The sequence below is a fragment of the Rhinolophus sinicus genome, linkage group LG01 (genome assembly GCF_036562045.2).
Source record: "Rhinolophus sinicus isolate RSC01 linkage group LG01, ASM3656204v1, whole genome shotgun sequence".
Lineage (NCBI taxonomy): Eukaryota > Metazoa > Chordata > Mammalia > Chiroptera > Rhinolophidae > Rhinolophus > Rhinolophus sinicus.
The window spans coordinates 145510196-145536887 of record NC_133751.1 but is presented as its reverse complement, the minus strand read 5'-3'; the positions used below and the strand labels follow the sequence as shown (position 1 = coordinate 145536887).

Below are 26692 nucleotides of genomic sequence, written 5' to 3'. Positions count from 1 at the left end.
CTCATGCTATTGAGAAGACTTTTATTGGGTAAGTGAGTGCTGATTGAACAACACACGGCCACTTGATAGCTGTGGGATCTTAAGCAAGTCTCTCTAAGATTCAGGTTTCTTTTTTCTAAAGTGAAAATAATAGAAACACCCTGTGGGGCTCTTTTGCTGCTTAAGTGAGGAAAATGTGCAGTGCTTAACACAGAGATTGATATATAGTATATGCTCAATAATTATGCTATTATTTTTACTGCAATGTATTACTCTAGTGAGGAAAACTCAGTTGGAAAAACCCATGCCCATCTGAGTTTATTGTGAATTGTTTTATTCTTTGACTTCCAATTTGTAAAAAACAAAAAACAACCCAAAAAACAAACAAACAAAAACTGTAACATCTCTTGAGTCATATATAACTTGCTATAATGCCTCAATACATATGTGAATGTAGATACAGCACTTGTGCAGGAAATATTTACAATTGTTTTAAAGCATGAATTTTTGCCCTTAAACCTTGCATGTACCTCATGTGCTCCGCTTAAGCCTTCTAATTTCAGGATTAAACAGTTAGAGCATAGTGGGAGAGTCGTGGTATTTTCTCAGTGATGTACATAGCTAATTCTTTGGTATTTTTCACAATGAAGGCCATAATTTGCCATGGTTTGTATCATCAATCTTTTTCAATCCCAAACTGCTTTTATGATGTTAATTTTAATGTAGTGATGAATTTGTCTATCAATTTACTACCAGTCTGAAAATAAAGCAACTCTGGAAAGCACCAAAATCTTTATTCAGTTTTCAGATGTCGAGCAGTGCAAGAGGTACAAAAATGAGAACACACTTCCTGCCCTTATTGGGTTTACAATTAAGTAGGCAGAATGAATAGATGTTATACAAAGTGAAAAACATAAATGCTTGAATCCAAGTACATGTCTTTGGATGCAACTTTGGAGAGAGATTCCAGATATTAAAAGGTATTCCGGAACAAGGGAATTAATAAATGCTGAGGCACAGATCTTGGGACCTTTAGGGCAGGTTTAGGTAATAGCACATTATTGCATCAGAAGAGCCAGTGTCTGTGTGAGAAGTGAGGGGAGGCCTCAGAGCCGGGCTGCTTTCTTTACGAAACACTTGAACATTTCCCCTAAAGAAGCAGTAATTTGTCCAGCACAGGGAGCCACTGAGCGTGCTTGAGCAGTAGCAGGTTTTAGGAACCTTATTCTAGAAATGTGGTGTGTCTGCAACTGGGTAGAGACTATGGTGAGGGAGCAACCTTTGCAGTAGTTGGAGAAAGAGGAAAAAGAGGAAATGGAGAGGAGACCAAAAGACGTCAGTATGAAAGGCAATGAAGACACAGGAGTGACATCGGTTTTTAAGCCCAAGAGAAAATAGCATGAACTGAAAAAAGGCAATCATTAGGAGGTTATTGGGAGAAGGTAATGAGAGGGCTTTAGGCATATGAAATGCACACACACGTGTGTGTGTGTTATACCTGTGCATAATTATATATACATATATATATATATACACACACACACATACACACACACACAAAGATATATATACACACATATTCCCAAAGCAATTAATTATTTGAATGTTCTCATCTTTTCTAGGTCTTCTCTTCCCCCTTTTCTCATATTCTTTCCTATGGTAGATTCCTCCTATTCAGATAGGTTTTTCTTACTATTATAAGAATTACTTTAAGAAAAAAAGGCAAAATGCAACCTCTTTTTTTGTGACACTTCTGATTCTATAGAATTATCTCAACAAAACTTGAGGGAAAGTCTATCCCAACATTTCACAATTTTCCAAATGGATGTTCATTTCTTTTGACGGGTTTTTAGAGCATAATCAGTCATTTAGCACTGAATGCACTGCAGGCAACAAGATCTCTGTAAGGCAAACACATGAGCAGGTGTTTCTCTGCCCACTGTTATTTTCAACCCTTTCAGGGCTGACGTCAACAATTCATACTTCTTGTTATTGTTGGCTTTGGTTTCTGAAAAGCTGTATCTGATTAGCCTGTAGGTTCAGATTAAAATTCAGAATCATTTGGATGTTCACACTAAGAATTATTTAAAAATAGATTTCTGTGTGAGCATATTATCATAATACCTGCATTTGTAGGAGGTGACAGACACTGAGTACAGCTCCTGCTTCTGAACATAGTTTTAGAATAAAAAAAAAAAATAGCTGCAATGGAAAACACACTAGGAAGGAGACTGGGGGAAATAAGGATCGTCTTTATTAACGTTGTAATGTCCAAGGATAGTGGCTATACTGTACTGCCTGCCCACTCTTCTGAGGGCAGTAAGTTGCTCTTGGAAAAGTTTTTACCAAATGCTGTAATGAGACCAGGGACCTGACAGGTGTGAAGCTTGAATGTGCATCAGGGGCACCACAAACTAACTCCATTTGCCTGATTTCATTTTGGTCATCAAATTACCATTGACCCTTGAACAATACAGAGGTTAGGGGTGCTGACACCCCAGGCAGTTGAAAATCCATGGATAACGTTTGACTCCTCCAAAACAACTACTAATAGCCTGCTGTTGATCGGTAGCATTACCAATAACATAAACAGACGATCGACAGGTTTTGTAATATGTTATATGTATTATATACTGGATTCTCACAATAAAATAAGCTAGAGGAAAGAAAATAATAAGAAAATCTTAAGGAAGAGAAAAAACGTTTACAGGACAGTGTATTTATTTTTAAAAAATCCACATAAGTGAAACTGCACAGTTCAAACTCATGTTGTTCAAGGGTCAACTGTATTACTAAATAGACAATTTCGTGAAGGGTAATATTACTTAAAATCTCAGCTATGGAATATTGTGTTCAACTCTGTAATGCATGTATTTCTGGGATGGAATCTGCCCTTCAGGAGCCTTCCTTTTATTTCTGGCCATATACCCATCTGTTACCAAAACTCTTAAGTGCTCCTAACTACAAGGTGTTATGCTAATTTAATGACTACTTTTAGGTAGAAAACTGTGTTAATTTCACCACAAAAGAATTTGAAAAATATCCTCTAATCCATATTGTGGCATGCTAGGAGTCAATCTCCAACAATTTTTCTTGGAAAACAAGTTCATGAGCCCACAGTGCGACTTCCCTGGGAAGCAGCAACCCTCTTTAGGTTCCTTAAGGGCACTTACAAGTTAAGCAATTGAGTTCAGCCCCTTTAGTTTACTGTGTCTTAGAATCATCTATGCAGCCCTGCTCTCCTAAGCATCCTGATATAAAAGGGAAAAGGAAAAAAGCTGTCTTCATGAAACAACTGGGGAGAGTGAGGCAAAGGACTGGAAGGGGAGTAGAGGACATGATTTGGGGACTTTGGAAACAAACAACAAAAACGAAAAAACCTCACCCCTGCATAAATATCTCTTCCCTCTTCCCCAATACTTTCAGGAAATGCGTACACAGAGTATGGACCAGGAAGTGCCAATCTGTCACTTAACAGCAGAAGTGGCTACAGGATTGCCCTTCAAGCTCCTCTGAGCCAGGCAGGCTCTATGGCTGAGCTGCAGAGCATCACGATGTTTTGCAAACTGACAGATGAAGTGTTTAGTCTTGGTTTCCCTCTAAAGAGGGACACTGTGAATCACTGGATAGCAGGAAAAATTATGTTTTGAATATTGATGCCTGATTATTAAGTCATCTGACTAAAAACAAAAGAAGAGGCATCATAAAACAACCCCAGGCATCTTTATGTTAGTGGCTTGCAAGGGGTTAAGGAGACTTGTGTACTCAACAGTCATAACTAAATGTGTAGTTTGCAGGCCTGCCAAATTGCTAAACCCAAATTTCTCATATTAGATAATGTGTCATAAAAGACAGCTGTTGCCAGCATATGCTAGTCATTGCACACCAGTTCCTCATTCATGAGTTTTGGTGCCGTCACTAAAGGGTCTGGGAGGGCAGTCAGGGAGCAGAGTCTCCACTGGTTAGATCTAGAATAGGGCTGCTCACTTTTGGGAAAGGGCTGCAGGAGAAACTTTTTTTCCAAAGTGTAAGCCCTTTGGTAAGACCTTAGACATACTTCTTTTCACTGAGGCAAATAGTTTGGTGCAAGCAAGGCGGAACCCTGAGAACATTCCTTTTCACATCGCCTGCCTGACAGCCCAGACCAAAAACAAATAGGCTTTGTGTCAAGATGTGGCACGTGTCAGAGACTTTGATGGTGCCTAATTTATTTAAATTGGTTTTTATTTAAATGTTAGGTGCCTAAGACAGGCCATTGCTCATTTATAAATTATGAAACTAATTCATAATTTGACTTACTCTAATTTTTGTGTCTGTCACTGATACCCCAAATCAGTCAGTCCACAGATATTATCTGCTATGCATCTCACGTTGTGCTAGGCAAATAGTTTCATTTTCAACTAGTCAATTACTTAGATAGAAAGGTAAGTAGGAGAGAGGTGGGGGAATTTGCTTCCTATAGAGGTCTTGGATTTGTCTTGTAAATTTAAAATATTTTAGATTTGACATATCTACAAAAATTACGTTTTGAATATTAATGCCTGATGATTGATTTAGAAGGTAGGTTGAGGATGCACCAGATGAAATCTTGAAGTTCCCATCAATGTTATGTTTATTTGCCTAGCAAAAGTGCATTTTAAATTGCTGAGGAAAAGCTCAGACTTGTAATAATTCAATAATTCTTACTGCCATTCACTCATTTAGCAGTTATGTATTAAGGCATTACTAACTCTGTTTTCTATTAATCCTTTTTTATGGTTCTTGCTCTTTTTGGATTGAAATTATTTTTTTGTTCTTGTTTGTTTTCATTTTTAATCTCACTACATGTTTAAGGTGCCTAAATTTTATTTTACAATTTTAACAATTACCCTTGAGTTTTTACTATGAATGTTTAATTTAATGAAGGATAAAGTTTAATATCTTAACATATTTCTTCTGAAGCTGCATATTTTACTTTGGGTCTCCCACCACCACTTACTTGCTGGTATCGTTATCTAGTAGTTTGCTTCTGTTTTTCTATTTAGCTATTTTTAAGTTTCCACTCTATTCCAGGCCCTATGTTAGACATTGGGGTAGAAAGTAAAACAAATACATTCCCCCAAAGGCCCCAAGGATACAGATAATTATGTATAGAAGTGAGGTATTTGATCCAGTATGCCTTTCATTTAAATATACATATGTGCCTCCACATATATGAATATATGAATAATCTGATGAATATTGATAGCAAGAGTAATATTTTTAAATACAAATCCTAGTTATGATTACAAACAACATAATCAGATATGACCTACCTATGTACTTTATAATCTGAAATGAGCATAAAAGCCAAGCAATGCAAAAAATGAAAATAGATTAAGAAAATGTAAGTACAATATAAGGGAAAGATTGAGAATGCATAGGAATGTCTTTATTGCTCCCTTCCACAAGCATGAAGCCCACTGCACAGCTGAGTGGTCCTCACCCTGGTTAATACTTATCAGGACTAAATCAGGCTGAAACCAATCATACAAATTGCTGTAGGTCTTCCATGATCAGTCCTTATAAGTTGAAAATGAATGCTTTTTAGCAATTTTAGAGAATCTTTTTGGATCTGAGCCTTCCTGTTGCTGTCTTCAGGTTGATATAAATGATTTAAGGTCCAGAACTGACAAGAAAGGAAAATGTAATTAATTTACATCAACTTAGTGGGAAGAGTTCAGCTCTCCATTACTTGAACTAACCATTAGCCAAATTCTGAACACTGAGCCATTCCAGAAAATTTGTTAGAATGCTGTCATTTGGAACTTGTGAATTCAAATTTCTTATAGTGATGTAGGCTTTTCTCCTAATAAATGCCTTAATGAGGATTTCTTTTGTGCATTAATTTCTTCTACGTGTTTTTCTCCTTCTGGTTTTCATCCTCTATTTTATTTTTATTTGTTTGGACTGACTGTGCATTGATCTGACATTTTATGTATTCACTGGTGTGGGGGCGGAGCCCCAGAAAGTAGTTTCCAGGCTCTCGGCCTCACATAGACAGGTGCTGGCTCAGGTAGTAAATGGCCAACTGTGATTGCATGGCCATCAGCTGTGGCTAGTTGGCCGTCAGCTGTAACCAGTGAGCCATGGGCCACAATATAACTGCTGTGGCTACGAGGAGGAGGGAGAGAGAAGAGAGAAGGAAGATGGGGGCTAGCAAGAAGATGGTGGCTGGGCTGGCAAGTGTGGATGGCGGTTTGCGGACAGTGTGGATCCAGCCTCCAGTGAGAGTATAGTGCCGCCAGAGAGAATATAGTGGTATGACTCCCCCATCTATGGCTCCGTGGGTGTTCCTTTTTGGCCTCACCATATCCTGCGTTCCTGTATGGGGAGCGGGAGCAGAGACCCCGCAGGCCGCCCGCACGACAAATGGCGCAGCGAGCAGGGTCCCCCGCATGACAACTGGTCTACAACAAGCATATTAGGTTGACAGGTGTGGGGACAGAGCCCCAGAAATCAGTTTCCAGGCTCTCGGCCTCACATAGAAAGGTGCTGGCTCAGGTAGTAAATGGCCATCAGCTGTGATTGGATGGCCATCTGCTGTGGCTAGTTGGCCGTCAGCTGTAACCAGTGAGCCATTGGCCACTAATATAACTGCCGTGGCTATGCTAGCAGAAAATGGGGGCTAGCAAGAAGATGGTGGCTGAGCTAGCAAACATGGATTGCAGCTAGCGTGGCGGAATGCGGGTTGCAGATTGCAGAGAGGTGGACAGTAGGTTGCAGACAGTGTGGCTCCTGCTTCCTGTGTCTCCAACCCAGTTGCCAGCGAGACTATAGTGTTATGACTCCCCTACCTATGGCTCCGTGAGTGTTCCTTTTTGGCCTAGCCATATCCTGCATTCTTATGTGGGGAGCAGGACCAGAGACCCTGCGTGACTCCCTGCATGACAACAGATAAACACCATGGGCATAAACTTATGTTTTGGGCCCCTGGACCAACACTTGAGGAAAGGCTAATTAACATTTGTTAATTCCTAGATGAATAAACAAAGCACAACATACAAAAAAGCACAGCAATTACCTAAAAGACAAGATGCCACCTTCAGTTAACTCTACCTCAATTTATAGTGGTAGAATGTATAGCAGAAGCTTATGTTTGTATGATCTTTTCCAAAACATTGAAAGGAGTGAAGGCAATATTATTTATACCATTTATACCATTGTAAGGTTCCTTTCCTTTCTTGGTTGGAACTCTCACTGCACTTTTCCAAAAGTATTACAAAAATAAATCATAAAGATAACTGAGGTTTTGAGTCTTTGGTTTCACTTGAATTGCATTTCTGCGTGTGAGTTGGTTCTTTAGCGGTTGTTTTAGCCTGCTAAAAATGGTAACATATTGAACTACTAAAATAAGCATAGTCATCTCATCAGCATCTTCAAAAACTATCAAGTATTTGGATTTTATCTGCCATTCCATAGGTGTTATTTTTCTTTGTATTTCAGTGTGATTCTAAATTGCTATGGTTAATCCCAGAGGCTATTTTAAATACAGATAGATATGTAATTCTTTTGGGAAGCTCTGGAATTTTGCCACGTTACATTAACTCTTTTGCTACAGTGTATTATCAGAGCCTCTTTTAATTTTCTAAACAGAATGCCTGAACGTTCCCTTCACCAGCTCTCCTTTGCTATTATTGCTAGAGAATGGAAATTACTGCCCTTATGTAACAATTTCCCAGGAGATGGGCCAAAGAAGGTGATGAAAAGCAAAGTCCTTTGTGATTTAGAATATTTTACAAATGTGTCTTAAGGACCTATGGATAACTGTGTACTTGTATTTTTCAGCTTGCTTTGACGAGATCAAGTTCTTTAGGTGACTTTTCCTGGTCTCAAAGGTAAAGAGATTCATTTATTTTTTTTGGTCTCTCACAAAGATATTTAGGAACACAGCTCTCCAGACTGTTGGTAGATAACACACACACACACACACACACACACACACACACACACACACCACATAACATACAGAGTCATAATACTACAGTTTACATAAATGTCAGCTATTTTTATTTGTGACAGCTATTTTAATAAGTTTGTGCTAAATTCATACTTTGACCTTCATTTATAGTTTTCTAATTTTATTTTTTAACTTTTTTTTTTTTTTTTTTATTGCAGAAAGCTTGTTACTGTGGAAAAGCAGGATAATGGAACATTTGGATTTGAAATTCAGGTGGGCATTTTTCAAGTGTTTCCAGACTTTTAATAAAGAAAGTGGCACTGGTAGTGTCACTATATGTGCAAAGAAAGAATGAAGTCAAGATTAGAGAACAATGGAGACTGGGACTTTTTATTCAATGTGTGGCTGTTTTGCTAATCTTTCATTGTGTTGGGTACCATCAAGGAAAAAAACAAACACACACAGAAAATAAAACCCCTGAGACTTGTTTGGCTCCTTGTTCTTAGTTGCTTCAGTCTCAGATTGATCAGTAAAGCTTGATATTAGCCAGGTCTTAAATAAGAGAGTAAAACACTCTTCTTTATAGATGTGCATTTTATATATTTGCATTTCTGATGTGTTTGCATGATCATTTTTTTATACTGTATGTCAGATTTTAAATCTATAGTTTGGTATTCAAGAAATACTTGACAGCATATATACCGGGGGTGCCAAAAAATGTATACAAGTGGACACTTTGGTCAACGTTGCCCAAGCAGTAGTTTGCTGTAATCCGAAGTGTCTGGACGCTGATGGTAACCACTTTGAGCACCTCTTGTAACTGCAGAAGTCAAACGTGACTTGTATGCATCTTTTGTTATTGGTATATGTTGAGTATAACAATTTTAATACAGTTTTCCTTTCTTAAAATGTGTATACATTTTTTTAGCACCCTCTGTATTTGTATGTAAGGACTGTATGTATTCATGTATAGCTCCTGATCATTTTGAAAATACTGAAGGTTTCATATAGGATATAATGAGAAATTTGTACTTGTTTTTTTATTAATGACAGCACTTTGTAATTATTACTTGAAACATTTCAGAACATTACTCTACTTTCATAGTCACTCATGCTCTAGGAAAAATTTTAACAGTCTTTATCAATTTTTATGTAATAGCCCTAGAATTTCATTTCTTATTTGCTGTCTGCTTTTTCATGGCGATATTTGTAAAGATGGAGAGGTAGGTCCAAGGAAGCCTAATACAATTAAGTGTAACAGTAGTGTTAACTGCTTTTTTTTTCCCATGACATTTTTGGGTTTCTTTTAGATGTATTTTGCGTAATCATATCCTTATACTGCACATCAACTTTTAGGTCCTAGCTCTGGTGCTGCTTTCAAAAAACTTTGGTCTCTACATATCAGCCCCACAGTTGGAAAGTCACAGTGTATTTTAAGATAAGGAACAGGAAGCTAAGTAAAACATGCTTCATGTCTAAAGAAACAAAATGGAACTCTATCTGCAATGAACAGGGAGAAGGCTGTAGGAGAAAAGAAGATATCGTCAACTTTCTGAACTCTTCTACTTTTAAATTTGGTGAAATCTATAATTCTTCCATCAAGTTTTAGGAGCATAGTCCTCTTTATTATTCTCCATTCATGTTAAGCACTCCTTATTCTGTTGTAGAGACACTGTACTTTTTGTGACTGCTTCTTTTTAAATGAGAATTATTCACAAGGAGGTACAGTCATTGCTACTGAAAACACAATTGGTGACTACTCACGTACCCTTATGTAAAGTGACAAATTAGGGTTTTTTTTCTCACACTTCTATGATATGTGTCACTACTTCCTCATATTTCTCCCCCATACCATAAACACTTCTTCTACACGGAAGAGTCAAAGCTACCATTAGTAGACACAGGCTACAGCACCATGCACATTTGGAGATCAACGTGAGCTAAAGGCTTCACCTCTGAACTGGAGCATGTGTGTGTTATCTCAGCAATGCAGGAACCCTCTCCTCTCTACACACGCCCTTTTGGTGCATGCTTTCCAATACCAGCTCCATGTCGTAATTTCTTCTCTAGTACTCATAAGATTTGCAGTAGTCATCAAATGGAGGCAATACTATGGGAGCTTTTTGAAGACCAGATAGAACCTCATGTACCCACATCGTGCACCCATTGTTAAATGTATTTGGGTCCTGGTCTATCAGGTGAAGGGTACACTGGAAAGAACAAGTTCACCCTCCTTTCTGGTTTTTCATGGGTGCTGCTTTTATGCTGCTAATGAGAATCATGCAGAGTGATAGGAATACAGACTCTAGATTCATGCACATCTGACTGAGTTCACGTCCTCTCGATGCTGCCTTGTGGGGTTTTTAGGAATTTCAAATAATAACACAGAGCAAGTACTGAGTAATGTGCCTGGTACCAGTAGGAGATCAGCAAATGATAAGTGTTAGAATAAACGTCACTGGGCATGGGAAAGGGCAGTGTGACTTTTGTGTCTCTAAGGATTGTTCTGTCATTAAAAAAATGGGAGCTAGAAGACTGGGAGAGAGAGAGAGAGAGAGAGAGAGAGAGAGAGAGAGAGAGAGAGAGAGAGAGATTCAACTCATTCCATAACTTTGGAACTTCTGCCTTTTCTTCTCTATCTCTAACCCACAAATTTTACACCCATTGCAAACACTTATTCAGATACGGGGTACATAAATCAACGTTTCCCTTCACTGTACTCACTTTGATCACTGGACATGGAGGGTAGATTTTCACTGCTAATGAGAGTTGTTGCAACAGTGGTTTCCCAAAGGAGTGTCTGTTATAGCTTTGGTTCATGTACCACATGAACTAGAACACCCTTCCATCTCAGGAAAGGTCTGGGCTGTGGCAAGAAGACTTCCTGACAGAAAAGCTGTTACAAAGGGTCTCTGACATAGGTGGGAAATATAGTACATGATCTTTCAAAGTCCTTTTTACCTTTAAGATATGGGGATTCTAAATGCCTTCTGAAGTACATAGAAATCACTTACAGGTTAACAAAATCTAGTTTCTAGAAGTTGCTGGTACTTGACTGACTTCTGATTCTGGAGCCTGCAAGTCTGTAAAATAGGAAGGAATGATCACCAGACATTCATTTTTCCACAAGAAAGCAGTCCTTGAATGGGGTTTAATTTTAGGAATCAGATGTTTCAAATCAGAAAGCTGATTTTGGACTCCAAATGGAACTAGACCTCATAAATGTGTGAAAAAGCAACATATGCTTGCTATAGGTCATTGGGCCCTATACCTAGCAAACATTTATCCAGTGCTCGGTACAATGTGAAGAACAAAAACAAACTGATTTTGCCAAATTGAGGTAAGAGGCGAAGCACAACTTCTTCTGATTTAGTTGGGTAGTTAATGAACCCGGGATTATTCGGGGCAGGCATACCAGCGAGTGCTCAGAAATGAAGGTAATTGAGTCAATTATAGTACTTTTGAATTAATGCAGCGCAGATTGTCATTATTTGTAGAACCCTGATTTAAAATAATTATTGTTGGCATATCTCCATTGCCGGGAGTGTACTGTTTTCTACTCTCCTGTAATAAGTCCTTGAGGGTGAGAGAACCTCGTGGAGATCTTTCCCTTCGCTCTTGGTCACTATTATTTTATCCCATTGGGAAATGGAAAACTTAATTATTCTTAATAAACATTCAATCGTGATAGCATTGGGTGGTTTCTAAGCCTTGAAAATATAAAACATTTAGCCAGTCTCATCCTACTTTTGTTCTCAAGCCAGATTTTTTTTTTTTTTTTCACAATGAATGAGATTGTCTGCCGATTCTCTGGTAGGATTACAAAATTGGTACCTTTGATTCAGTTTCTACCCAGGAAAGCCTTTGCAAATTGTTGTTTGCATTTAATGTTATACCATTTAAGGTAACTGATGCCATTTAATTTTTTGACAAATAGATTTTGAGTTTTTTGAGTAGTAATTCTGTACCACTTTAATTTTTACAGACTTACAGGCTCCAGAACCAGAACACTTGCTCCTCAGAGCTGTGCACGCTGATCTGCAAAATCCAGGAGGACAGCCCAGCACACTGCGCTGGCCTGCAAGCTGGTAACTTACAACTCTGCTCATGTTAGAAATAATTTAAATAGCAAGAAAATAAAACTCTTTGATAATGAAGCTCAGGATTTGTGTGGTTGCTGCTTTGAATTTTATTAGCACCTTTATGTTGTTAAGTTTTGAGGCTTGCTTGTTTTCCTTCGTTTGCATGTCAGGAAGGATTATTTAACCAATCGCTTTAACACTCATTTTTTCTTGGCATCTCCCAGGTGATGTCCTTGCAAATATCAATGGTGTGAGCACAGAAGGCTTTACCCACAAGCAAGTTGTTGACCTGATCAGATCATCAGGAAACCTGCTAACGTAACTATCTGTCTGCTTCCTGTGGGGCTTCACAAAATGTTACGGTCTCTCATAATGCCTGTTGAGTGAATGAATAGACTTTTTGTTCAGGATCACAAAAAAGGAGGTGGTGCAGCATAGCTTTGGGATTGGGTACAGACGTTTTTTATCAGTTCCTTTTGTTTCTCAAGGTTTCCTCAAACTTGAACATGTTGTCAACATCTGAAGTTAGAGGACATCAATAGTCCAAACGTCTGAGTGGGAGGGAGAGCCTTTAAAAAAAATATTTAATGTTTAATTCAATTAAATTGGCACACATTCTCTTTGGACAGAGAGAAACTGGTCCCGTTTCCATGGGTGATATAATCTTGTGGTTAGAACAAATAAAAAAAGTCAGAAAGGCTGAGTTTTTTCATCTTATACCACAAGTCAATTGTTTTTCTCTTCTAGTCTTCCATTTGGAAGAAAGAACAAAGTCTGCCAACCCTCCCCACCCTGTAAACATACACTCATACTTGCTACTATTCCAAACTTACTAGTGGGACATTGGTCTCCCCAATTGGAGAGTTGACTGACTTTTCCACTATACAATCTCTAGAACCTAATAAGACTTGAATAATTAGTTAAAAGATGGAATTCACTCATTCGTTGAAATGCTATTTATTGAGCAAATACTATGTTTCCAGCACTGTGATAGGCTCAGGGGAGACGAATCTTGGAGTGCTTTAATCGTAGAAGGAGATGGATTTAAAAAAGACCCTGAATATATAATTTTGATATTTCAATTATTGATAACTGCTATGAAGAAAGTAATATAAGGAATAATGGGATAGAACACTGAATAAGAGGGCTACTACTTTAGCGTAGGTATTTAAAGTGGTCCTCTCTGAAGACGTGAACTTTGAGCTGAGACCTAAATGAAGAGAAGGATAGTTGTATCAATCCTTGGTGAGAACATTTCAAAAAAGAGAGAAGCCTCTCTTCTCAAAATGGGCTTGCACATCCAAGGGTTAGAGAGGAAGGCAGTGTGATCAGTGGTTGGTGAGTTAGATGGAGAATAATAAGGAACGAAAACAAAGTTGGCCAGGGACAGAGTACGGGTCTATCAGCCAGGCTGGGTAGTTCAGAATGTACCCTGATTAAGGTGAGTCCTATATTACCTCATTTATTCTTCACAGCCACCTCGTGAGATTCGTTTTCTTCCTATTTATAGTTGAAGTGACCAAGGCTTAAATGAGACTTAGTTAAGATCAACTGTCTAGTAAGTGACAGAGCTGGGAGGCCAGGATTTCTTCTTTTCAGCTGCTATACCACAGCTGCTCATTGCCAGCTGCCAATAGAAGACCTGCTGCACACTCTTTAGTGATTCTAGTCTAAAACTACAAAGTGTGTGTGTGTGTGTGTGTGTGTGTGTGTGTGTGTGTAGTTTTGAAAGATGACTGGGGATAATTGAGGACTGAGTCTAACTGCCAACATTTTCTCTTGGATTCTATATGGTTCTTACATTATAGATTCAAGCTTCTCTTTACCCTGAATTCATAGGATCCATAGAGCTGGACTCAGTACTCCATCACTTCCAGATGATTGATCTTAGCTAAGTCTCAGTCCCTTCATCTAGTGGGCAGACCTCAGCTGGATAATCATGGGGCAATGGGTGGAGATAGTGGGAAAGCCAGAGATCAGGAAAATGAGAGACAGTCTATACAAATACTGAAGAGAGCAGCCAATCTAGGCCTGCCGTTTGGCCAATACACGTCTATTGCTTGGGCAGGTCAGGTCAACATGAAAAGTCTCAAGGGGACAAATTCACAGGGATCCTCACTGTTGCCCAGAATCAAGACCGCCCTAATGAGAAAGCAGATAATGGCTTCGCTTGCTCTCATCTTGTTATCTTGGCTATGATGCTAATAAAAATAGAGGGAAATTTAATGCTATTATTTTTACCATGCCTTCAGAAATTATTGCATCTTTGTAAATAGAGTGACAGCTTATTTATCAGAAGGAATTTGAACCAGTACTTTAAAAATGCTTAGGTGTGTGACTCACACATGAAATTTATCTTATTCAGATTGATGGCTTAGTAATCAAAATAAAGGCCTCTAACTTGTGCCCACAACACAAATCAAATCACTCAGGATAGTACAAGTTTTTTTATTTTTTATTTTTAGCAAGGTATTTGGTATAGGGAGAAAGAACACTATTAAATTGATAATTCTAAGATTAAAGTTTGTGAACTTAAAAGGTTTTGAGATGAGAGAGTCATATGAAGATTATCTCATAGGAGTTCTGGTTTTATTTGTTCTAGTTCCAAAATTAAGGCAATGTGCAGAGGTAAAAGCTCCTAGAATCCTACAGAGGAAAGGATTTTCACTGTTTCAGGAAATAGCATGTTGATTCCACTGTCTGAAAGTCCTCGTGCTTGTTATTCTTATTGCTGTACCCTGCGTGCTTAGCACAAGGTCTACAGTCTGGCACATGGTGGATGCCCAATAAAATATTCACCAAATGAAAGGGGATACAGCCAGACCCCACAAAAATAGATTCTAGTAGAGGACAACCATCATTACCATATGTGGCTTCTATAAAATGAGCTGCAGTTCACAAATTAACCAGAATCATTTCTTTCAGTCACCCTCCCAAGGGGAGATTTTTGTTTGTTGTTTTCCATTTTCTTTCTCTGAATCTTGTCAGAAGATTTGGCCTAGGTCCAGATACTTGAAGTGCCGTGAGAATCACAACATTTTTGTTGCTTTTTAAGGCTAGTCTGTACTCAGATTTTAGTGCTCCATAAGGATGGTACTTGTTTGACTGAGTCACTCATGCTATCTCCCTCCATTCCTTTTTTTTTTTTTTTCTTAAAACAGCATAGAGACTCTTAACAGAACAACGATTCTCAAAAGAACAGAGCTTGAAGCAAAGCTGCAAGTTTTAAAGGTAATTTAATTTAATACAGTAAGGCACATTTTTTATCCTTGAACATGTGAGTTGTAGAATAAATATCTATTTGAGGCATTGAGACAGCCTGTGAAGATGAAATGTCGTGATGAATCTGAACTGCTGACGTATCACAGAGCCACACAATGACCTTTGCAAGTATATAAAATCCCACAAACCAATGCAAATGGCTTTTTCCCTTCCTCCTTCTGTGTGTCTATGAGGCTCAGAAAGGCTAAAGGAAGGCCATCATTTGAAGAACTTTTCATTCATGCACCTGGGATCTCCCTTGAAACACACAAGATGCATACAGCTTTCAATATCTCTCCATCCTCTCCCGGATAGAGGACCTTGGGATGCTTTAAATATCCACTTAAGTCCCCAGTCTTCCTTATTATTGCTTACTTAGAGACTTTCATCAAATTATACAATGAAAAAATATAGGTTTTGTTCTAAATAGCTGGTAGTGCACAAATATACTAACCTGTTGAATTGATGTGCTCTCTGTTTTTCTTGTATTTAGTTCTTTAACTCCGGGTTTACTTTCCTTGTTTTAGTACATCCCTCAGTGAGGGTCTTTATTTGCCAAATGAAAAAAGGTATCTTTTACTTCACTGTTACTGTTGAAAGTGTTTTGCTAGATAATTTAATTATGCTCAGTTGACGTTTTGTTCCCTTAGCACTTTGAATATATTGCTCTGTTGATATTTTTGCTTATGAGTGAGCTCTTAATTGTTTATCTTTTGTAAGTAATCTGCATTTTCTATATATTCTTCTAAAAGTTTTGAAGTTTTTCTTTTTACATTTAAGTCCTTAATTAATCCAGAATTAATTTTTGTATTAGTGTGAGATAGGATTCCAATTTTATTTTTATTCTTTCCATATGAATGCTTAGTGCTTCCAGTACCATGTAATCTTTCTTTTCTCCACTTAACCTGCAGTGATACCTCTATTTTTAAGCAAGTTCTATGTATGTGTGGATTTTCTTACAGGATCCCTGTTCTGATCCACTGATCAATTTGTTTATCTTAAAGTTAGTTATTATACAATAATGATAAATATTGATATCTGATTGGGCAAGCCTTCCAAGTTACTCTTGGTCCTTTGGTTGCTTATATTAATTTTGGAATCAGATTGTCAAGTTCCCTAAATAAATGGTAGAGATTTGTTTGATATTACATTTTATATAGCTAGATCAACTTGAGGAGACTTGGATATCCATATGGTATTGAGTTTTCTTGCTAATAGATGATCTCACCAGTTTTTGTTTTCTTTATGTCTTGAAATAAATTCTTATGCTTATATGCAAATAGATCCTATAAATCTTTTGTTAGATTTATTCTTTTATAATTTAGGATTTTTGTTCTTATAGTTTATTAAAATTAATACTTTGAGATTAATGTAAAGATATGTAAAATAAACTGTTCTATGCTGTTATTATGTTCAGACACCTTGCTCAACTATATAATTTCTAATAAATTATTTATTATTTAAGTTTTCTATAAAGATTATAACCACCTGTTAAGAATGACATTCAGTTCTTTTTTCTTCACTGGCTGGGGCTTACAGTACAACGATAAATAGAAACTATAATCATAGGCATTCTTGTGTTGTTCTTGACTTTAAAGGGAATGATTTTGACTTTTCCCTATTCGGACTGAGTTATTTATATGAAGATACTATTCAGGTTAAAGAGGCTCCCTTCTATACTAAGTTTGCTGGTAGTCTTTATAGTGCTGTGTATTAAATTTTACCAAAGACTTTTTTTTTTGCATGTGTTAAGATTGTCCTCCATTTTTTTATTTAAAAAAAATCTGTCAATATGGTGAGTGACATTTGAATGTTTTCTAAAGTAAAACTACCTTTGCATTTTTAAAATAAACCTAACGTAGTCACAATTTATAATCATTTTTTATATACTTGTAGCTTTGATTTGCTAGCATTTTTTTTAGGATTTTTGAGGGTAGCTTTATTTTACAGGTAACATGGCCTGTGCTTTTTTTTTTTTTTTTTTTTCTCAGACTATCTTTATCACGTTTACTGGACTCTTAGCATGAGCTGGGGAGTATTTTCCCCTTTTTGTTCTCTGGTAGAATACTTATAACACTATCTGAATCATCAGGGTTTGAAGTTCTTTTTTCGGTGGGAATACTTCTAAATTCTGTTCCAGTTTCTTTATTAGTTATAAGATTGCTTAAACTTTGTGGTTTTATTTTATTTTATTTTTAATCAGTTTTATTGAATTATGTTTTTGTTAATAAAGCTTTTCAATTTTCAGATTTATTGCATGAAGTTGATAATAAAAATTCTATTATCAGCTTTTTGTTTTCTATCATAACTGTGATTATGTCCCCATTTTTATTTCTACTACTTTTCATGCCTTCTTTTCTTTTTTTTCTTGGTATTTCTCTCTAGAGGATTTTCTACTTTTGGGTCTTTAAGAAAAACCAGTACTTTAGTTTGTGGCAATCTTTAATCTTTTGCTGGTTGCTTTTAAGATGTTCTTTTATCTTTACTGATCTCTAGTTTCACCACAATGTGATAGCTCTAGATTCATTTTTAAATTTGTCCTGCTTGGAACTTAGAATTTGCACTGCCCTTTCAAGCTAAAGACTTGTGACTTTCTTTAGTTTTGGAAAACTAGCATCTTGCTCTCTGAATATACAATTGACCGTTAGACAGCATGGATTTGAACTGCATGGGTCTACTATACACAGATTTTTTTCATCTTGCAAACATGATGTAAATTTATGGCATTGATAAATACAGTTCTGTAAATGTATTTTCTGTTATGATTTTCTTAATAACATTTTCTTTTCTCTAGCTTACTTTATTTTCAGAATACAATTCATAAGACATATAACAAACAAAATATGCGTTAATTGACTGTTTATGTTATCTGTAAAGCTTCCAGTCAACAGTAGGTTATGAGCAGTTAGGTTTTGGGGAGAAAAGTTATATGCAAATTTTCGACTGTGGAGGATGGGGTCAGTGTACCTAACCTCTGCATTGTTCAAAGGTCACTTATACCTTCTCTACCGTTCCCTAAATTATCTTCTGGAGTTCCAGTGAGACATATCTTAGAGTCCCTTGATTTATCTTCCATGCTCCCTAACTGCTCTTTCATATTTTGTATTACTTTATCTTTGTTAAGTTCTTGTTGAATTCCTTAGTATATCTTCAATAATGTTGTCTGCGTCCTGTATAGAATGTGTTCTTTGTATTGAATTGTAAAAGTTAATTTTTAAATTTTCAAATAGCTCTTTTTCATGTTTATCTGTTCTTGTTTTATTTCTTTGTTTCAAATTTCTGTTCTTATTAACATTGATCTCATTATCTCTCAGAAGATTGTAAACATTCTTGTTTTAAAGTCTTCTTTGAACACTTTTGTATTTTCCTTTTATTTGGAGAGAATCCAAGTACTGATAATCAATTTTGTTGTCTTTCTTGTCACTATGTGGGTGTTTTGGAGTATAATTTGCCCACTTCCCTTGATTGTGACCTCTCCCTTCTACTTAGTGTGATAGTTGGGCAGTTGCCTTCTTCACTTCAAGGCTCCCAATCCAGAGCAGCCCTGGAAGCTTGGCTGCCTTCCCTAGAAGGTCAGTGTAGAGCTTGGCTCAGGTCACGAGGCTGCGTTTATGTACTGCTGCCCCTCTAGGTACAAGCTCTACATGAGCCATAGCCACCATCAGCCTCTTTCTCCCGCCTCCTTTTCATGGTGGGGTAGCTTCAGCTAAGGTTCTTTTCTCAAGTAGGAAACTTATCTCTATCCTGTGCTGCTTAACTGCCTTTAAATTATGTATATCCATGGGATCCAAATTCCTAGCTACCTCTTTCTGCTTCTCCTGGTCTAGCAGACCCTTGGGTTTATTCCTGCTTACCTTCTTACATTTCTGTTCTTTTTTTTTTTTTAATCTTGAAATTGTGAGATTTCTAGTTCATCTCTTGAGTCAGAAATGTCTGGGTCTGACCTATAACTAGGGTTAGACTGGCTTCCCGTTCACACAATGATATTTAGTTTGGCGTCCTATAAGTGTGTATTCTGTCCTTCAAAAGACTCATTTGTGTTCAGGGATTCCCTTTCTCATGACCTATGATTCAAATGTTTAACATGAAAACTGTTCGTCCAATGGGCTAGCCGGGGGAGTTACTTTCTAATTTAGCTCTGTTATTTACTGGGTTTGTAGCCCTTGGGAAATATTTTGCTACATTGAACCTTTATTTTCTAACCTGAAACTTTTAGGACAGTTAGGAAAATTAAACAGCATATTATCCGTGAAAGCACTGTAAAGGTAGTAAAGTGCCATGGAAATGTTTAGCTAGATGCCTGTCTTGTGTAGATTGAAAATGTTGGAAATATGTCCAATCTAAAATATCCAATCTGTGATAGTTGAGTGTTGTTTCAGGAAGCCATTCTTTCATATATTCACTCTACCAGTACTTACTGAGCAGCTGCTATGTACCAGGCACTGATCTAGGCACAGTGAGGGGTTGTGGCCCAGTATGGTTAGATCTCACATGTGCCTAAATTTTTTTCTCATAGTGAAAGATTAAATTTGTCCAAATACGCAACTGTGATGTTACTAACAGGCAGAAACAAAACACTGAGAAAAATAGGGAAGCTTACATATTACTCTGAAAACTTTTAGTTACTGACACATCTGCTCTTTGCACTGGTATTTTCTTGGTTTAAGTGACGACATACTTAGATGACTGGGCCAAATCAACAGATATTTTAAAACCTTTATTTTTACAAAAATGAACTATTTGCCGAGCCCTGACTTTGTATTTCTGGATAATAAGTGCAGAAATGCAACTTTCTCTTCTCACTATATTTAGTTTTGACTGTTAACCTATCTTTATGCTCCCTTGTTGGACTCTGTAGTCTTGTAGGAAGTAAACCTCTTTAAGAAAGAAGAATGGGCTTGGAATCAAGACCAGATGCTTGTTAGTTCTCTACTCCTTGGGTTCCCTAACTTTGACCTTCACATGACCACAGATTTACACAGATAACAAGAACTGTGATTCAGGTAGCCCAGCAGTCTTATAGCCATATAGACAATATCAAAGTAGAGAAAGAACAAGAAATTAATGGAGCCAAGCATTTTATGGTTTTGATGTATTGCTTGTATAGTATACTGGGAACCATGAGGATTCCTGCTAAATGTTCCTGTTATCAAGGATTAGAAAACCCTGCCCAGTGATTATTTAGTCCCTGAATTGAGAAACCGGTCATTTTTCCCTTAATCATTTAATAACGTTCTTGTAATTTTATTATTTTCTTTTCCTTAGACCTTCGTCTTCCAAATGTACTCCCCCTCCTCCCTTCCTTTTTAGCTTTCGTCTGCCCTTCCCAGATTGTTTCATACAAAGGACTCCTTGTTTCCAATTAGGCTGCCTTTCCTCTGGCATAAGTGTCCTCAGACAAATCTGAGCTGTGCCTGCCTGCTGGGCTGGCTGTGGGGACTGAAATGGCAAAGGAATGGGTGGAGTAGAGAACAAAGAGCTGGAGGGAGAATGAGCCTTTGAAGGTGCCTTGTCAGATGCCTTCTGCCTGGCTGGCTTTCTATTTCCAGCGCCTCAGTCCGGTCTGGGGGCTAATCCAGGCCTCGTGTGCTGTCTTGACCATTCCAGCAGCCACTCCATTCCCACCCTGAGCCACTCCTGTCATATGCTGGGCAGCATATGAGAAAGGAAGCATATAAGAGAAGAAAGCATATGAGGAAGGAAGCAGTTCAGAAGTCAAGGTGTTTAGCAGTGTTCTAAGGTTAGCTCTCCAAGGAAGCCATTCAAAGCAGGTAGACTTCCCCTTCTTAGTGTGGAAAATAAAGATGTCCAGCAGAAAAGACTGTTTTAGTGAGTCGGGCTTATAGGATGAGGACAGTATTTAGTGAACATTTACTAAGCTCTAGCTACTGTTCTAAACATTATACATATACTAACTCATTTAATCTTCTTGACAATTCCAGAGTTTAGGTTCTTTTATTGTCTTCATCTTGCAGATGGGGGAAGCCCACAGAGTAAATGCTTGCCTAAATAGATAGCAAATGGACACAAACCCAAGCAATCTGGCTCTATAATATTCTTAAAAATAAAAAACTATATATAAATGCCATGGTTTCTATTGTCTATTTTTAGTGTTTCTATTGAAATGATATCATTGTTTCGACTTCTTGGTGCTACTAGATTATTTCTTGAGAAAGTAATATTTATTTCCAGTATCCTCCTTTCAAACGGGGAAAAAAAAATCTTTCAAATGAATGGTAGGGATTGTTAGTGCTAGAAAGAAAAGAAAAAAATTAATGACAAATCTCAACAGCTAGAAGTAAATTTTTATCTTCGCTGGGGTTTCCTAATAATTAACTCTGTTTTCTTTTTTCTCAGCAAACCTTGAAGAAGAAATGGGTGGAGTTCAGATCTCTGCAGTTACAGGAACAGCGCTTGCTTCATGGTAAATGTGACTTCCTGTTTAGAAACCACACTAACATTTTACCCTTTCAGTATTTCTGCCTGTAAGTTCCTTTGAGATTATCATTATTGCAAGAAAAATTGTCTAGCATGGATAAAGAATACTAGTCTGTGTTTTTTTGGTGTGACCTTTGGAGTGACCTATGTATTTCAAGGTGGGACAAGTCAAGTCACATCCCCTCCTCCATACACATAACACATATGCACATGAAGATACACATACACGCACCTGTGTGCACATACTTGTAAGCGGCACCCTGAGATTTTAGAAGAGCAGTAGGAATGATTGCCTGATTTTAGCTGATGAATGACATCCCTGAGCACATTTATAGCTCAGGATCTGCCTAGTTCTCAGAAAGTATTAGGAGTGGAATGGTAGCATGCTTCTTGGGTAGAGCTCTTCTCATTTGTTCACATTGTGTAAGTTACATTAATTAACGCAGATAAATCTCTTTCGTGGCCTCCAAACCCAGGACATAAATGTGAGTGATCATTTTAATGGTAAATTCATGGCTCTTGCCATGGTATGCATTATAAAAGGAAGGACTGAGTTAAAATTTATTGATGTGACATTTGCTATGTGGAATGGACTTATTGTACAAATAATTCACTGAAACCACTAGCTATGTAGGTATGAAATATAGATATATTATCTTCAGGTAATACCAAGCTAAGGTCTCTATTTATAACTAAATATTTGTCAAAAGTGATAATCTGTTTACAGAAAAAAGATACATTTAACTTTTAATTAGACACTAATTTATGGCTTACAGGTTTGTGTTGACGTCCTGTTTGTTTTTTTGTTTTGTTTTGTTTAATAAAACTTATGTATGAGTCACTTCTCTTTTTATGTTTTTAAGTTAATATTTTTAAACATAATAGATTTTTTGGGAGTCTGAGTATTGCTAGCAAGACAGAGGTTCAAAATCCAGCTACCTTTTGGATTTCTCCAGACTTGAAGATGTTTGGGAAACCTTTGCCTCCACTTTTGGAGAATTCTTGTGTGGAGATGGGGTTTGGCCTGATAAGTGTAAGCAGTCCTGGGGTTCTATGGGAATGAACCCTTGTATAGACAAGGTCCTTAGCTCAGGATCAAGGAAACTGACTCCTCGTAAAGCCATTGTTGGATACGTTTTCTGAGAGATTTAAGGAATTTTTTAGTTTACTTTTTCTAGGCCTAAAATATTCAGGGCATGAGATTCTACAAAGCAATTTGCTGTTCAATCAACTTGTTGCAAGATGAAATAAAGTAGGTTGTATTAGCAAAAATTATGATTAGTCACTGCAGGGCTGGCCATAATCAACCTTGCAGATCAAATGGAAAAATAAACAGTCTTTTTATATTGTCAACCAAGGACAGAGGAAAGCAGCAGTAGAGATGATGAGCACAAAGTACAATCATTTCTGAGTGTTCAATGTTCTAGTACTTTTCCTGAAGCAGAGTCACCTTCTAATTACAGTAGTTCCCTTGGCATCCTTGAGGGATTGGTTCCAGGATTCCTGTGGATACCCAAACCTGAGGATGTTTAAGTCATTTAAATAATATGCTGTAGTATTTGCAGATAGCCTATATGTACATATAAGCTACAGCAGAGTATGCCTACATATCACTTCATTCATGTGGATTCAGTGTCGTGCTGGGCAGTGTGGCAAATTCAAGTTTTGCTTTTTTGGAACTTTCTGGGATTTTTTCCCCCTCAATATTTTCAGACCGAGGTTGGTTGAATCTGCAGATGCGAAACACGCTGATGTCCGTCTCAGTCCAGTATTACAAATAATCTCCTTTCTTTTAGCAGCATACCAATCAACTCAGTACAGAAGCAAGTGGGGCATGGACAGGATGTTGGTGTGTGATTAAAATTTGAGTTGGGAGAGCTGAGATATAGGTTATAAAAGGTTGATGAAACATTCATCTAAGAAGATAAAATTCATTTTTTTTTTCCAAATGAATTATTAGTAATTTGAGGAGGACAGGGCTGTTTTCTGGGTACAGTACCATTCCAGAGCATTTAGTATTAAAATTATTCTAAAATAAAGTTGGAATATTGAGGCTGGAAGATATCCTTTCTGCTTTAAACACCTTTGAATTCTCTATAATGAGCCAATAGGTACAGGATTTATAACTGTTTTTCCCATACATTTCAAAAAATGTTATAATAATTTTAGAATTATTTTAAAAAGACAGTAATTTAAAATCAGAGCAACTAAATAGAGAAAATCCATAAGGCAATATTTTTCCCAATAATATTCTTTAGAATCCCATTTCTGTGAGAATTTTAATAGAAGATTGCAGGGACACTTCAGTTTAAGAAATGATCCTTTTGGAAATTTACAAGTCACACTGGCATACTGTCAGATGAGTTCAACTGATCTCATATGAACAATCTTGTTTACATTTATTCAATTTATTCCATTTTCATGACCATGGAAACCCTTTTACATGGAAAGTAGTCCATGAACAGTAGTTTGAAAAATCCTATTACAAGGTATCAAGTGGCCTCATACACACACTCACTTATTCATGCAAGTCAAAGCTCAGTGAAAAATATTATTCACACTCACTCTTGTGCCCTTTGAAGATACACTTTGATGTATTTACTTGTAGGAGTTGATGCCCAGATCCATTTCACAGTAGACTTTATTTTCTGTATTTTAGGTGATGCAGCTAACTGCCCAAGTTTGGAAAACATGGACATAGATGAATCAATGTTGCTTGGAAGCCTACCTGGGCCAGGCCCAGCCCTCCTGGAACGAAATCGATTATCCAGTGAGAGTAGCTGTAAGAGCTGGCTGAGCTCCATGACAGTGGACAGTGAGGACGGCTACCAGACATGTGTGTCTGAGGACTCAAGCAGGGGAGCTTTCAGCCGGCAGACAAGCACAGACGATGAGTGCTTTGTCGTCAGGGATGGGGATGAGTTTCTGAAAAGGTCATCTTCAAGGAGAAACCGGAGCATTAGTACCGCCAGCAGTGGGTCCATGTCTCCCTTGTGGGAAAGCAACTTCTCAAGCATGTTTGGGACCCTGCCTCGGAAAAGCAGAAGGGGCAGTGTCCGGAAACAACTCTTGAAATTCATCCCTGGCCTTCATCACCCTGTGGAAGAGGAAGAGAGTCGCTTTTGATGGGTTGTGGTACCCTTTTGTATGAGCTTATTTCGTAAAAGTCGCTAGACTTGTTTAGATCAACTCCACCCAGCTTAGTGGGAAAATGCACACGGATTGCAAATCTGACATCCCATTTCATAACAATAGTGACCTTTATTTAAATTTTTCTATTATTATTTTTGCTTACTCAATCATTTTTTAATTAGAACACCTCAAGTTCTAAACAGACATCAGGGACATAAAGCTATAAGTTAGATAATAGAACAAATTAACACAAGTGCCTGCTCATGCTAATACTCCTTGTGAAGGCAAGAGTAATATTTATTTTCTAGATAATCCATGTAAAATATTGAGAACTGTTGGGATCAAATAAATAAAAATGTAAATAAAAGTGACATGATGTAATTATTTGGAATATCTTCTGTAGGTTAATTGATAGGTTTCAAAAGTTTATGTTAGCTTAAGTTTAGTAACCTCTGGAGAGGCTTAATAATAATAGGCAGTTTTGCATGTTTCTGTTAAAATCTATGAAGGATTATAAACAAAGATGATCATAAGCCATTCTTCACATCTATAGTCATAATAAAGCAGAAAGTATAAGATTTTGTATGATGGTATACATTTCATGAGATGCATGGAAAAATAATTGTCTAAGATGGGTGCTGAGGAAGATTACAAAGTGTTTTTGTTTGTTTGTTTGTTTGTTTGTTTTAATAGGCAGCCTAAACAAAACGGGTGGAAATGTCTTTCTTACCCAGTTCATATTTTGATCTGTTTAAACATTGATGACAAGTCTAGAACTCTCGAGATCTTACAGCTTTGTGATTTTTTTAAACAGATGTCTAAAATTTGAAAAATTAGAGTCAGAAAAAGGATTTTCCTCCTGTAGAGCTTTTTCACATTACTCCTCACTTTATATTATATATTTCAAATAGTTATTGCCTCAGCACTTGTTTACCTGTTATGTTAGTATAACATTACTTCTAGCCATTCAATAACATTTTTATTCAGGACCCATTAGAGTCCATGATTATTCTGTTCTGGTGATATAGCTGCTCATTACCTATATTCTAGAATAGCTAATCCAGACAATAAATAGCCCTTACTGATTTTAAGCTCTCTCTCTCTCTCTCTCTCTCTCTCTCTCTCTCTCTCTCTCTCTCTGAGTGTTTGGGAGAAATTGATAGTTGACTTTGAATGGAACTGTTACACTTAAATAAAGAGAATAAAGAACAAGTAATTTTCAGGGGAAAAGAAGAGGGGAGGGTAAGGAAGCCTGTAGGGTGAGAAATAAATGATACAATTAAATATAAAAAATTCTAATTGAGACTTGCTTTCTATTAATTTTTTGAACTCAGAAGCATCCAGTTGTCTCTGCTTGAGAATCATTCATATGGAAAGCAGTGGGCAGTGCATTTCACAGAAACAGTAGCAATCTGTCTACCATTTGCTGAATGCTTAGTAGGTTAAAGATGCTTTCCTTGTGTTCCCTGAAATAGGCGTTAGGCATACAGATAAGGAAGCTGGAATCTGGAGAAGTTCCCATGGTCAGTGAATGGCAGGGCTAAAACTGGAAGCCAGTTCTTCCTGGCTCTTGCCAATCCTCATAGTCTCTCTAGATATTGTTTACTCTTTTGCTGATTCTGTGTAGTTATCACCACAGGACTCCCGCTCCCCCTTGCCCACCACCACTACTTAAAATACAATTGTAGATGCATGGATAAGGATATTGTCTTTGGTAAATAGGAAAACAAACAAACATTTAAGGTAACATTTTTTTTCCTGGTCTCCATAAGCAACTTTTCAGATATAGATACATTAATAAATGCATGGTTAACAATACATTTATTTTCAGCAAGGGCTTGCAAACCAGTTGTGATTTGACTAATAGTGCTTATTTCGCATT

General features: G+C 37.2%; 1 protein-coding gene across 2 annotated transcripts in view; it reads left to right on the top strand.

Annotated features, from left to right (window-relative positions):
• Window positions 1-25388, top strand: part of CYTIP (cytohesin 1 interacting protein) — a 67361-nt gene extending 41973 nt beyond the window's left edge. For both annotated transcript variants that reach the window (XM_019727181.2, XM_019727180.2), the window contains 7 exons: window positions 7786-7835; window positions 8116-8170; window positions 11883-11985; window positions 12204-12297; window positions 15141-15210; window positions 21598-21664; window positions 24338-25388. In XM_019727181.2, coding sequence (XP_019582740.2) covers window positions 7786-7835; window positions 8116-8170; window positions 11883-11985; window positions 12204-12297; window positions 15141-15210; window positions 21598-21664; window positions 24338-24804 — 906 coding nt within the window. In that variant the 3' untranslated portion in view covers window positions 24805-25388. The remainder of the gene's footprint in view (window positions 1-7785; window positions 7836-8115; window positions 8171-11882; window positions 11986-12203; window positions 12298-15140; window positions 15211-21597; window positions 21665-24337) is intronic.
• Window positions 25389-26692: the final 1304 nt, after the last annotated feature.